This window comes from Daphnia carinata, chromosome 1 (assembly GCF_022539665.2).
Source record: "Daphnia carinata strain CSIRO-1 chromosome 1, CSIRO_AGI_Dcar_HiC_V3, whole genome shotgun sequence".
In the NCBI taxonomy this organism is placed as follows: domain Eukaryota; kingdom Metazoa; phylum Arthropoda; class Branchiopoda; order Diplostraca; family Daphniidae; genus Daphnia; species Daphnia carinata.
Genome location: NC_081331.1, coordinates 6,244,891 through 6,258,002, shown reverse-complemented (window position 1 = coordinate 6,258,002; position 13,112 = coordinate 6,244,891). Strand labels below are relative to the sequence as shown.

Here is a 13,112-nt window from a genome sequence, read left to right as displayed (position 1 = left end):
CAATCGCATGGCAAAAATTAACCAATTTCCAAACGCAACAAACCATTGAGAAGACTAGAGAGCGCACAACTAGGAAGTATTGATGAAAATTCAATCAATATAGGGGGGAATATTCAATTCGGCTCTATTTATATATAAAGTTATTATGCGCATAGAACGAAAGAAAAAAGGGAAAACAATTGGTTCAGCACACAATTTTTTTTTGTTCTTTTTTTAAAAATGGAAAATTGGGTTTTGATAACTTTTGTAGATGCTTTCGTGCGTTTATAACTGTGTAAAAAACCCGCTAGGAATTATTAAGCGTCGGATTGAAATGGAGCTATTAAACATAACCACATATAGAAACATGATTTGTCTGCCGTAGTAAAAGAAAAGCAAAAAAAAAAAAAAAAAAAATCATTGACCATTGTGACATTTCTTAACGTCGTCATACATCACGTCCTTTCCCAATCTCCGAGACATGCCCTCCTCATTGGCCCATTACGTATCCGTCTATTTTTGATTTTATTATTATCTGTCCTCATTTGATTTTTGTTTTTCATTTAAATGTATTTGTTGTAATGTAATCACCATATTCCACGCTATCAGTTGCGACTTGGAGATTGATTCTAATCAAATCAAAATCAAACTCGTTTAGTCGCTGAACAACTTTTAAATTGAATTTCTTTTGATGGGGGAAAGAAAGGGCAAGGGGGGGGGTTTATTTCTATACCAAGTCCCACACTGAAATCACCTAACCGATTGTGAGAGAATATATTTAAAAAATTGAGGAGTTAAAATGAGAAACCATTTACACGTTATTAAAAAAAAAATCGGTTAGGCTTTGAAACTATACACACAACTCTTCGTTTTCTTCCGTATATACCCAACCTTTCTCCTGATAGGATAACGATTTAAAAATTAAAATTTTTTGTTGTTGTTGTCCCGAATTCGCGTGCGTGATGATGATTTCTAGTGTCGAATTTTAGGTGCGCTTTTTTGTCTTATGATTTCCTTTTCATTTAGGATTATTTTCATTGCTGGACGAATCGACATCTTAGATAGCCAACGTCCGCGATGATTTCTCTTATAATCGACCATACTATAAAGGCAAAACAACAAAAACTGAAAGAAAAAAAAACCCAAATGTTTGTTCGGGACTAATATTTCTAACCGTTCTCTGTTGCGTTACATAGGCTATACATGTCTCGTTCTCATTTTTCGTATTCGTTAATTCATCCTTGCCTATTTTTGTCCCCCGCCCAACTATCCAACAACAACAAGTTAAATTCATTTTTTATGGATATCTTTCGTTCTTTTTTTAATTTTTTGCCCTCGTTATAATTGCAGTTGGTCATTTATTTTCGACCAGACAACACGAAATGGCAGAAAACTCGCGCAAAATTGGCCCGCTCTCTCTCTCTCTGGCTCCTTCTCAATTCGATATAGATATAAATTGCAAACAACTTCATCACACAAAAACAAAATGTATATCGCTTGCGTAACAATTGAGATCATCCGCCCTTTTCAATTTTGCTCGTCAATTCTTCACTTTCTCCATTTGATCTTTTTGTTTTCGGTTTTCTCCTTTTTCTTCTGCCTCACCTTCTGTTTGCGTTTTCAAAAAGAGAAAGAAAAAAAAATCGCCCTATAAAAAGAAAAAAAAAATCTCTTCAATATATATCTTTCGGTTGGTTATTCATCTTTATATATGATTTTTTGGTTTCGAACTGAACAACATTATGTTGGTGTATTCTGTACATGGCGAAACAACAAAGTTTTAATGTAATTCCAAAAAAAAAAAAAAAAAATACGATGACTTTTGTCCTCATTTACTTCTTCAGTTTCTTAGGCTCTGCCATCGATCTGGAATGTTTGCTGGACCATGTAGTATTTGATAGGATACGGTAGCAGGCCAAGGACTTTTTGCGCGATGTACTTGACCTACTGGTCGTTATGGAAAAGAAATTGAAATCACTGCCTTGTAGTGATATTGTATTTCATCAACGATATGGCTATACAGTTCAGCAATCGATTGGTAAAAATGAAGCAATAAAGGATCGCGTTATCACAGCACAATAATGTCATTGCCGAGTCCAGTTCGCGTTCAAATCTTATCGACGAAGGTGATGTCACTCCCACGAAGATTTAATTCGGTCCACTCGTCAATCTGGCGGCACATTTCGGGACTGAAATATCTTTGCCAATCTCCAGTTTCCCCTTTTTTGTTTAAATATAATTTTTTTTTGGGATGTTAGATAAAAGGATTGCTGGATTGTGCAATGGGTCGCTTTTACCTTTGCGCATAAAATTGCCATCAGCGTTAAAAACTCCATGCTTTTTGCCGTCCTCCTTGTTCACGGCAGAGTTCTTGGACAGATTTTCAAATGTCAAATGGCGAACGAGTTTCTCCAGCTGTTCGTCCGTCAAAGATTTGCCCAGAAACTGGGCCACCTTTTTTATTTGTCCCGCTAAATCCTGGAGGATTGCAATCGCCGATTGATTAATTATTTATCACGCGTCTACAATTATTTAAATACACTTAAAAGTACTGACCTTTTTCATATCTTCGTAGAAAAGAAAGAGAACATTTGGATTGTTCTTCGCTTTCTCCCATGCAGCCAAAACTTGTCCAAAATAGGGAGCGTACCAGACTATCCTCAATAACAATTTTAAAATGTGAAAGTATATAATTTTTCACAAAACAAAACAAAAAGGAAAGTGCAAAACTTTCCAATAGGAAATTACCTTGGTCTTTTATAAACCGGTGTGCAAAACTTTCTAGGTCCCCATCGAAATAGTGGAATTTGATCAGTCTATGATGGTAATAATATGACACTATGACGTCCTTAGGATTCCTTGCAACGTAAACAACCTGGGAAAAAAAATATATTATTTTATTGCCACTCTTTGATTCCAGGACGAAATGTGAAACGAACTTTGCAGGTATCCGTTAATTGCGGTGGAAGTAAATCCAATGGCAAATGAGTTTTGATCAAACGGGGCGATTCCAGTTTCTCCCTCAATTGCATTTGCTTTTCAACCGATGGCAAGTGTCCGTAGGAAGGGGTTCCTTTCCTCGGGATCAAGTACGGGAATCTAAAAAAAAAAAAAATCATTGTTTCTATTCAACTGAATTATATGTCAAGCATTTTTGTGTGCCTTTACTCGAGAAACGGCGATCGATCGTTCAAATCCCTTTTGGCTCCTTCGAAATCGCAATCATTCGCAACTAACCAAACCAGCTCTTGAGTCCACGTCGTTCCTGCGTCATTCCGAAACGGGATCCATTTTTAAAACGATTATTCGAAACACACATAGTCGTTTTGCTGCCTCCATTTTCTCAGTACAAAATCGAATAGGTTAACTCACCACTTTTAGGGAAGCTAAGAATCCAAATGTCATCTGGCCGAACGTGGAAATTGTAGAGCTCTTCGGCATTCTCTCCGTAATGCGGCGTCAGTACAAAACCACCTGGATCACCGCGGGCAAGGCCCTCCACGTACTCCGGAAACTCTTTTAAGAACGGCTCTTCAAGCGACTCTGGAATCGATTTAAACTCGACGTTCAAACGTTTCTTATCGGCAGCCATGCTTCGACGACACTGCAAGATAAATTTTTTTCTTTGAAAAAAAAAAAAAACTGATTATCATTTCAGTTTTAAGTTGAGGATACACAAAACAAAATCAGTTGATTTATAAATATCTCTTGTTGACATGTCACTAACCGGAAAAATTCAAAAATGAGATGCGTGTTGCTGAGCTGTTTTGGATTGCCGAAAACGTCGAGTTGCCTACGCTGCGAACCAACTGCAAGTGAATAGGTTTGTATTAGAAAAGAGGGAGGAGATTCGTTTCTAGCAAAAAAAAAAGGGTGCCTAATAGAATCTCAGCTCTTTTCTCAAGGACTCGCTTTCACTGCGATAAAAAGGTAAAAAAAAAACTACGTTTGGCTTTTCTTATGTATGTCATAAGCTCCTACAGTTTGTCCCGTTTACATTGCCTACCCGACCCGACACACCCCTTATGGTAATAATCCTTGAAGGCAGAGACATCTTAAAGGATATTATCACCGAGACTGCGTTTGCCAATGGATAACGGGAAAGGGAAGAGAGACATAAATTCCCACATCGTCAATCCTACTAGTTGGGGAATTCATTTCAATGAGGCGTTGCCTTGTAATTTCATTGTTTTTTTGTTTGTTTGTTTTTTTTCTTTAGATGTAATATTGCCCCCGGAGGACAGAGAAAGGTCGTGTTACCTTACAAAAGTATTGGGATTTCACAGTTAGTAATCGTTTCGAATTGCAATCGATTTGTTTTTGTTTTGATTGTCAGACAAGTGCGCAATCATCGAGAATTGAGGAAAGGTTAGGCGCACCTGATGTTTTTTTTTTTTTGCTGTATCACGTCTATCAAATGAAAGAAATTAAATATTTAACAAGCTAGGATTAGTATAGATAGATGCACAGTGATAACGGCATTTAGAATCAACACAACGCACGTAGGGAAATGATGTAAGCGAACGTCAAACGTCTTCACTTCATAGGCGGGGATATTTCTGTTTTAGTAGACGGGAACAAAATAAAGCTATGAGCTTTGTTGTGTCTGTATGTGTCAACAAGTGACTTTTTTTTATCAGTCTTACGTAATAGCTGCCAGATCAACCGAACGAATTTTGCAATAAAATCTAGCGTTTTTATCGTATAATTCTCATGAAATCCCACGGATCATCGCACAGTCTTACGAAATTTCAGCAGTTCGTTTAGCGCATCAACGATCGTAATTTCGAAAAAAACATGAACCCGCTATGTCGTCATCAGCCTTGTCAGTGTACTACAAGCAGAGTCAATTCAATTACTTCTCGGAAACGTTGTTGATAAAAAAAAATCTACAAAACGGCAATTCACACACACACAGAAAAATACAAAACAATTTCAAACATATTGTCGTCTCACTTTCAATTTCGAGCATGGCATCAGGTAATTGAAAACTCGGTTGAAAGAGTACGTTCGTATTTAAAGTTTCCTTTCAAGAAACTTAAGGACACAGCGATAACCCCGCCGAAAGTTCTTGCCCATTTCTTCCTTTTGGCTTCGTGATTACAAGTCACGCAGTTGTCAGCTGGGCAAGCCGTGTTGGGCTAGCGTATCGATATAAACACTTGATTCGAACATTTCGTTTTTCTACTATCGATTCCATTGCAACCGGGACCGCCACTTCGGAGTCGGGTGTTGCCGAGCGGGTCGGGCACAGCGCATCTGATATCGCGAGTTGCGTGACCTTCGCGCACCGACTTGCCGGCCTCTTCAGCAAATAAAAATGCGAAAAGAACAACAACAAAAATAGTCGGAAAAGAGCCAAGACAATGAGAACTAAAAAAAAAGAGCGTCAGATTCTCAACCGGCAAAAAAACAATAAGAACTCACTTTTTCGAGCGATAAATACATGGACAGTTGCACTGGAACTAGTGGGCTGTGGAGTGGACCCACTTAGTCAGTGGCCCGTTAAGGGGAATAAACACGCCCACGTTGGCAGACATTGAAAACGACCCAATCTCATCAGTTCCCTTTTTTTCTTTCAAATGAAAAACACATTTTTTTTTTAAGATGTCCAACAATGTCCGCAAAAAAAAAAATTAGATCGTAGACATAAAAAGCCGAATAGGAGGGGGGGGGGGGGGAGAAAGAAGCAATCCTATAATCAAATGCATATCGTATCGTCTATTTAATCGATTCATCCTCCTCTACAGTGATAATCCGCTCGTAGAGATTACGTGGCTATGAAGAAGAAATGAAAAAGGCGAATAGAGAGAGAGTAAGATGATCACATTAGACGGCCATTTGACACGTCCAGTAGTTTGGGATTGAAGGGGAAGTGGCCAGCGCGTTATCAGAGAGCGCGCTCCTAGTGAGTGTGTGAGCGTGTGTAGCCTTAAGTGTGTGTGTGTCTGTCTGTGCGTGTGTGGATACGTGCGTGTGTGTGTGTGTGTGTGTGAAGCAAGGAACGGAAAGCGAGGCTGCAAGACTTTGAAAAGTGATGTGATTCGTGGTGTTGGCCAGTCGGGCTACTGACGCGCGGCAAACTTATTTGATGGGCTGCATCGTTTTTTGAAAGCCATAGTGTCCAGCATTCCGCCAAATGGTGCGCTCACGGCGGTAGTATACGCACAGACAGACACGGCACAAGTGGAAGCGGCCGTCGTTTATATAGTCACCGGCCAACCGGACTGGAAGTTGACCCTTTAGTCGCTGTGTTGCTCTTACTGGAACGCAACGGGGGCGAACATCGTGCGACGCGCAAGGCAAAGTGCAATGTGCGACTAGTAGTTTGTAGTTTGGAGTTGTGTAGTTTTTTCCTATTACAAATAATAAAAAAAAAATAAAAAAAAACAAGAGTGACCGATGAGTGATGATCTTGCCGGCCCAATACTTCAACAACAAAAATCAATCCAACTCGAAAGGGAAACAAAACAAACAAACAGGAAAAACAAAACGGAATTTTGAAACGTTTTGAATAGCGCGTGTGTTCAAAGATCAAAGTTTTTTTTTTTGAATCAACGACGACGACGCCGACGACCGTATTATTTAATGGTTTTTATTAGCGAGCCCGTTCCAACGTTCAACGTTCAAGCCGATGATGGAGTCATCGCGGGAGGAAACACCCCGTGCCACCGGACCCGGTCACGTCCAGGTTCAACAGCAGCAGCAGCAACATTACAGCATCCGCAATGTACATTCGATTGTGGCCGGCGTTCAACAGCAGCAGCACTATAGCCATCCCGGTGCGTCGGTGATTGTGCAAAATGCAGCCGTTCTCGGAGGTGGCAACAGCAATGCCGCTTTAATTACCATGAACAACAGCCCGCAACAATCAGGTACATTTATAGACATTAAAAGCTCTTTTTTTTTTTTTTTAATTCTTCACATTCAGCAGACATGACAATGAGTTGCACGTACTTGGGAAATTTTTTTTTAAAGTTATTGCTTTATCACAAAGATGAGGATGCAGTAGGCCTTTTAATAATGCATCCGTTTCTCTGTTTTATCTGCTGTTTTCCAGCCAACTTTTTGTTTTTCCACAGTGGTCCAAGTTGGTAAATTATCAGTTTGAAAAAAAAAATGTGTTGATTCGAAAACTGTCTCCCACAGTCGTAGATAGTGGGACGATGGCCGACGCTTTGCTTGGTCATCTTTTCACTGATAGCCAGTCATCATATATAAGGATGATTTTCCTTATCACGCAAATGAAAGAAAAATATATACATTCGAAATGGAAACAAGAAAACAAAGTTTAGCTGATGGATGTCCGAACGATTGCGACACTGGCACTGTGTACATGTCAGTGCGTGAGTATGTCGAAATTTATCCCATTGGGATTTTTGTTTTTTTTCTGTTGCTCACGGTACTTTTCTTTCCTATAGTTTTATATTGCGACGAGGCCACTATGTGTCAGTAGCGATAAGACTCCCCGGCGTTGGGAGGAAAAATAAGAGAGACGTTGAATGGGTGGTGAAGAAATGAAGAAGGCGGAGAGGGGGGGGGGGAGGGGAGGCCAGCAAAGAAATACTTGCATGCGATAAGCCGGACGCCAAACAGTTAGCGCGTCCGGGCGTTTTGGCTATCCAACACTGCAGCAGTTGGATGGACAATTCTTTTTTTCAAATTCCCAAATAAGTCTTTCTTTTTATTTCTATTTTTTATTTTTGGCGGAGGGTGTTTAACGTTTAGACATCTTTGCGTCCTTTGTTATTGTTTGTTGTACTGTTGCCATGGCAACACTGAATTGTTTGCAAGTGGTTTCGGAATAATGTGCAACCGAGCATGCTGCAAACGAGAGAGGAAATACCAGTAAGGTACAAAATATAAAAGAAAACAGACTCCATACCGAGGCAAAACAGGCAATGGCCCATTTATGTATGTTGGTCGTGTGTGCGCTGTGTGTGTGTGTGTGTGTTTAGAAAACAAGCGAGCTGGAGAGAGAGATATAAGGCGAGAGATAATGGCATTCGGCCATCTCGTTGTTGGTTTCGTCAAGCATGCTACCGCACGTTTGGTGTTTGTTGCCTACTGCATTGACGGTGGAATTCTTCTCAGTCTGCATTATTCCATCTCCCTTTCATTGGCAATTTGTATTCCCAATCATGAACGATTGTACGCGCTATTGTGTCGTGACGGGATCGCACAAAACAAGGAGCCTTGTATAAGAGTAGAAGTATACAATTATTACACACACACACACACACGTGTAAGTGAATAGTAGAATTGATAACCTGATCGACTGTGATGGTGTCATGTTTCCAGTGACGGATGCCAGCTCGCTACAGTTGTCGGTGACGGCATCCGGCTCCCTCATTCCGGCGCCAGCGTCCAGCATCAACAGCGCCGGCTCCAGTTCGCCAACCGGTAGCAACGGCAACGGCAACGCGACCGGCCTCAGCAACGCGGCGGCCGTCGCCACCTGGTGCGCCATCTGCGGAGACAGAGCCACCGGTAAACATTACGGAGCCGCTTCTTGCGATGGATGCAAAGGTTTCTTCCGCCGGTCGGTTCGCAAAAATCACGTTTACACCTGCCGGTTTGTGAAAAAAAAAATAGGAAATGGATGGATGATTAGAAATTGAGATTTCAAGTTTTACCTGAGTCGTGTTTCGTTTTAGGTTCAATCGGCACTGTGTGGTAGACAAGGATAAGCGAAATCAATGCCGTTATTGCCGGTTGGGAAAATGCTTCAAAGCTGGCATGAAGAAAGAAGGTAAATTCAATTAGTGATACTATTTGTATGAATTTTTAAAGTTCAATTTTTGTTGGTCTATTGAACAGCCGTACAAAACGAAAGAGATCGAATTAGCAGTCGTCGGCCGAGCTATGAAGAGCCCATTTCTGCCAACGGGTTGACAATCAATGTGTTGATTAATGCTGAAACCATGAGCCGACAGGTAAACAAAATTAATTTTTTTTTAATGTCCTTAACCAAAAGGAAAACCTAAAATGACAAATTCTAAACGTTTGTTTGGAATCGCTTCAATTTGCTTACGGTTTTTTTTTTAATCTGCATTTCCTTTCCAAATTTACCTACAGCAACCTTATTATTTCACTAACAGTCGGCTAACGTTTGCTCATTTTTTTCCCTTCCCGTTTTCGCCTTTTTCTATTTTTCTCTCTCTTTCACTTTCACGCTACCTCTTGCCAAATGGAAAAAATAAAAACAAAAAAAAAATCTGTGCATTTTGCGCTGCGATTTTTTCCTCGTCCCTCCCGATCGACTCTTTCCTTTCTAGTGTGAAAATTTGTATTTAAATCAGCTCTCAGCCGTCAACGATTACGATTTGAACAGCAAAAGGATGGCAACCATCAACGATGTCTGTGAATCGATGAAGCAGCAGTTACTCTTCTTGGTTGAATGGGCAAAGTACATCCCTGTTTTCAGTGAGTTGCCGCTTGACGATCAGGTGAGATAAACAGATCATTTCATTGAACCGTAATGGCTAAATCACTTACGCTTTCTTTAGGTGGCGTTGCTAAGAGCCCACGCAGCAGAAAATCTAGTGCTCGGTGTTGCTCGGAGATCTATGCATTTACGAGATATTCTCTTGTTGGGCAATGATTCGATCATGCCAAGGCAAACAGCTGGACACGGAGGTAAATTTCTCTTTACATGTATCTACAAAGTGTTTACTTTAAAAGAAGAATTTCTTTTTCTCAAAGCAGAAGTTGAAATTTACCATATTGGCATCCGCATCATGGATGAAATTGTCAAACCTCTACGGGACATACAGATGGACGACACAGAGTACACCTGCCTAAAAGCCATCGTCTTCTTCGATCCTAGTAATAAAAACGTTGGTTGTTAATGTTTGGCCAATCTCAACATCTGACGTGAGCCTTTTGTGGTGGCATCAGATGCAAAAGGTCTGGGAGAGCCGGTCAGGGTCAAAGCCATTCGCTACCAGATACAGCAGTTGCTGGAAGATTACGTGGCTGATCGCCAGTATGCAAGTCGAGGACGATTCGGCGAGTTGCTGTTAGCATTGCCACCACTTCAGTCAGTTGCTTGGCAAATGATTGAACAAATTCAACAGGCCAGATACTTTGGAGTAACGCGCATAGATTCTTTGCTGCAAGAAATGCTTTTAGGAGGTACGTACCTTTGTTATTTTCCCGAAATGACGTAATTGACCCAAACGTTCGTCAACTAACAACAACGTTGCGTATACAGGAGCCTCACTCGAGTCGGTCAATAACGCAAATAGTTCTGGACCTCCATCCGGATACAATCCGCCAGTAGCAATACCGACTGCGTTGACAGCGATGGCTCCTTTATCTGCTGATTCCTCTCCGACACACTCAGGTGGGCCGTCCCTCACTACGCTTCCTCTTCTTAATGGTCAAAATGGATTAGGACACCAAGCAATGTTGTTGGATCGAGGGCCATCGATGACTATGTCCCCTGATTCGGAAGAGGATACGTTTACCTTAAGTTTGTCAAGTCACCACCACCAGCCTTTCAAGCAAGAGGTGACAGACGGGATCGACAATGCTTATACATAGTGGGTTTCTACTGGTCCCCAACTTTACAAGAAAAGAAAAGAAGGAAAAAAAAAAAAAAAAGGAAAAAAAAAGGGTTTTGTTTGTTAAATTAAAAGTTTAAGAGATAATCTATTCAATTGACATTTGCGCGGCAAAATACTTTCAAAGGATGAGTAGCAGTTATTTTAACAGGGACTCAACATATCCATTTTTTGCTACCACCAGGGATTCTTTTCCAATGTGTCCTTTTTTCTACCTTTAACGAGTTCATTGCTTTCGATTGACTGTGCCGACCTTCATAGTTGCTCAATATAATTGTTGATTAGATAGGGGCCAAAATACATCTGACAAACTGGTAATTGTTTCTAAATTGTAACTTCAGCAAATTTCCTTTTTCTGTGACTGGCAACAAGAGCAGCTGTGTTGATCTTGCTAGATTCTCTTCGAACCCATTCCTTAAAAAAAAAATAAAATAGAAAAAAAAATTTACAAATAAATAAAATTTACATGAAGTGGCTCCTTCTATGTCATTTACAAAGCACACCTTGTAGCTTCTGTAGCTTAACTGGCCCACTGCAAACAATTTCCTCTCTAATTCATCCAAGTTGGCAATAAGATGTACTGTCTCATGGTGCGTGGAATGCTGGGACATGTCCATAATGTGCCTTAGTCGGTTAAGAAGTGTCTGATTGGCACCAGCAAATATTCTAAATCAGTAAAAGTTATAAGACAGAGAACTATGTGAAAATAAATCAACCTGAACAAGGCTTTTCTTGATGTCGATGGAATCCTTCAATTCCAGGTTAGCCACATGCTGGCCTAGATCATAGAAATAGGGACCCCACTTGTGGAGATCAACAACTATGCTATCAGCTTGAAGGATCTGTCTGAAGCAAGCAAGGAAAACATTATTTTATGACAAAATAAAGTTGAAAAACACTTATTTACCTATAGTTGACTTTGTAGTGTCTAGGAATTTCAAATGTGATGACTTTTTTGGCATGAAGAGTTGGTACCATCCAAAAAGGCAATTCAACTTTACTGCCTTGTTTGAGGTCTTGGTCATCAGCTGACTGGTCTAGCATGCCTGCATTCATTTAGGGAGAGAAAATTTCAATTTGTTGAGTGGAATTGGCTATCCAGTTTAACAAGTTCTGTTTAAATAAGGGTTAGTTTAAATATTTGTTTTTACCCAACTTGGGAACAGAGACTTCAAACTTGCACGATACTCTGACATCCTGGAGAACAATGTCTTCTATGGAAAAATAGTTTGGCGAATAGCTGAAAAGCAATTTAGGCATTTTACACGTCCAGTTGATTAAAAAGACAAGGACACGTACAATACGACTGGGGAAGATACGAAATCGAATTACTCTGTTGTTTTCTGCAAGATGTCGGTAGATGTTTTCCCGCCTTTTGTCCGGCGTTGTCACTTACTATTTATGGTTTCCCCTTCCTCTCTCCGTTTGGGAAGACGCCCAAAATGGTCGACTGGCACAAATGAGATGATCATCTCTTTCGTGGGCAAATGAAGTTATTTACCTAGAAAAATCCTCCCCGTAAAAGATCAACTCTTGTTGACCAGATGAGTCACGCGCTCACCTCGGTCGTAATAATTGGACAGAATGATCTGTTTGCGGGTTTCGCCAAGGATTCCGAGACAGGTAATCTTCTAGAAAACGAGCAGCCATATTTTCGACAGCTTCCCCTGGCTTAGAAACAGGGAAGTAGAAACTTGCTGACGGTATTAACCAAGCCAAACTGATTGCGTAGAACCAAGCCCGAAATAAACTTGGAGCCCAGCCCTTGGTTGTTCTACCAACTCTAGTCGCAGCTTACAGTTAAACTTATTGCCGAATAGAAATACCGTCTCAGAAAGATATGTCGGCCAATCGTCGCTCTCCTGACGTGATTGGTACAGCATTCTTCTATCTGCGTCTCTTAAAAAAATCCATAAAAATAAAAGAATTTCACGCTTACTTAAGTCACAACATCATTTTCTTTAATATTATTTTTGGTCTTTTTTTTTTAAACAGTGTTTTGAACTTATCGTTTACGCTTTTTCGCCATTTTATTCCTTTTTCGTAATGGCGGCGTAGGTCTTCTAGCCGTACAGCGTGAGAACCAACCGCCACTCGAGAAAAGCAGTTAAAACAGAAATCCTTTCCTTTTTCTAATTCAAGTACAACCGGAAGCTATGGAATCGTTTTTCCATTTTTTAAAAGAATAAATAAATGGAAATGAGGGGAAACAAACCCACGAAATAGTGTTGTTTCACCCCCGTTTTCTTTCTCCACTTCTCATCGAGTCTGTCGCCATTTGAGCGTCACTCCCTTGATGACCAGCTAAGAAAAATCTATTTTCAAAGCTGGCTCTTGCTTAAGAGAAAAAAGGGGGGACTGCAGCTTTTTTATTTGATAAATATAGAACCGTTTCTCTTGTTACAGAAGCAAACAACGAGGGGTCGAGAGGCTCCCGCGCACATCGCAAAAGGGGGCACTCCTTTTTAATCTTTTAAAAGCAAGAGCTCAGTCTGCATTCTACCTCATTAAGATGTTTGCACTTTTTGCATTTTATCGATGGCTTCATTAAACAATACATTTTTT

At 40.4% G+C, this 13,112-nt stretch overlaps 4 protein-coding genes across 6 annotated transcripts in view; 1 reads left to right on the top strand and 3 right to left on the bottom strand.

The window, feature by feature from the left end:
* LOC130690820 (scavenger receptor class B member 1-like) overlaps positions 1-13,112 on the bottom strand; it is a 96,086-nt gene that overhangs the window by 54,000 nt on the left and 28,974 nt on the right. The window lies entirely within an intron of this gene.
* LOC130690833 (sulfotransferase 1B1-like) lies at positions 1,948-3,789 on the bottom strand. The gene is made up of 8 exons (XM_057513700.2): positions 3,707-3,789; positions 3,352-3,602; positions 3,148-3,244; positions 2,919-3,078; positions 2,728-2,854; positions 2,536-2,633; positions 2,277-2,457; positions 1,948-2,199 (listed from the first exon to the last, which is right to left on the bottom strand). The coding sequence occupies exons 2-8, from the start codon at positions 3,569-3,571 to the stop codon at positions 2,087-2,089; spliced, it is 996 nt and encodes a 331-aa protein (XP_057369683.1). The 5' UTR covers positions 3,572-3,602; positions 3,707-3,789; the 3' UTR covers positions 1,948-2,086.
* On the top strand, positions 6,551-10,786 carry LOC130690823 (hepatocyte nuclear factor 4-gamma-like). 3 transcript variants are annotated; one of them, XM_059496407.1, is made up of 9 exons: positions 6,563-6,854; positions 8,281-8,554; positions 8,637-8,731; positions 8,800-8,915; positions 9,282-9,428; positions 9,489-9,618; positions 9,688-9,807; positions 9,880-10,116; positions 10,196-10,786. In XM_059496407.1, exons 1-9 carry the CDS (start codon positions 6,614-6,616, stop codon positions 10,525-10,527), a joined length of 1,692 nt encoding a protein of 563 aa, XP_059352390.1. In that variant the 5' UTR covers positions 6,563-6,613; the 3' UTR covers positions 10,528-10,786. The 3 variants fall into 3 exon arrangements, with proteins under 3 accessions (XP_057369672.2, XP_059352390.1, XP_057369673.2); XM_057513690.2 differs by having other exon boundaries at positions 6,569-6,854; positions 9,258-9,428; XM_057513689.2 differs by having other exon boundaries at positions 6,551-6,854; positions 9,489-9,807.
* On the bottom strand, positions 10,616-12,255 carry LOC130691048 (DNA replication complex GINS protein PSF3-like). The gene is made up of 6 exons (XM_059496477.1): positions 12,109-12,255; positions 11,699-11,787; positions 11,455-11,593; positions 11,264-11,393; positions 11,051-11,191; positions 10,616-10,961 (listed from the first exon to the last, which is right to left on the bottom strand). The coding sequence occupies exons 1-6, from the start codon at positions 12,195-12,197 to the stop codon at positions 10,872-10,874; spliced, it is 678 nt and encodes a 225-aa protein (XP_059352460.1). The 5' UTR covers positions 12,198-12,255; the 3' UTR covers positions 10,616-10,871.

Coding starts and splice junctions, on each gene's coding strand:
- LOC130690833 (XM_057513700.2), bottom strand. CDS start 3,571: ATGGCTGCCGATAAGAAACGTTTGAACGTCGAGTTTAAATCGATTCCA. Junction 3,079..3,147: donor GATCGATCGCCGTTTCTCGA/GTAAAGGCACAC, acceptor TTTTTTTTTTAG/ATTCCCGTACTTGATCCCGA. Junction 2,200..2,276: donor TGGCAATTTTATGCGCAAAG/GTAAAAGCGACC, acceptor TAAACAAAAAAG/GGGAAACTGGAGATTGGCAA.
- LOC130690823 (XM_057513689.2), top strand. CDS start 6,614: ATGATGGAGTCATCGCGGGAGGAAACACCCCGTGCCACCGGACCCGGT. Junction 9,808..9,879: donor CATCGTCTTCTTCGATCCTA/GTAATAAAAACG, acceptor TGGTGGCATCAG/ATGCAAAAGGTCTGGGAGAG. Junction 10,117..10,195: donor GCAAGAAATGCTTTTAGGAG/GTACGTACCTTT, acceptor TTGCGTATACAG/GAGCCTCACTCGAGTCGGTC.
- LOC130691048 (XM_059496477.1), bottom strand. CDS start 12,197: ATGGCTGCTCGTTTTCTAGAAGATTACCTGTCTCGGAATCCTTGGCGA. Junction 11,788..12,108: donor GTCCAATTATTACGACCGAG/GTGAGCGCGTGA, acceptor ATTGCTTTTCAG/CTATTCGCCAAACTATTTTT. Junction 11,192..11,263: donor TCAAGAAAAGCCTTGTTCAG/GTTGATTTATTT, acceptor GGTGCCAATCAG/ACACTTCTTAACCGACTAAG.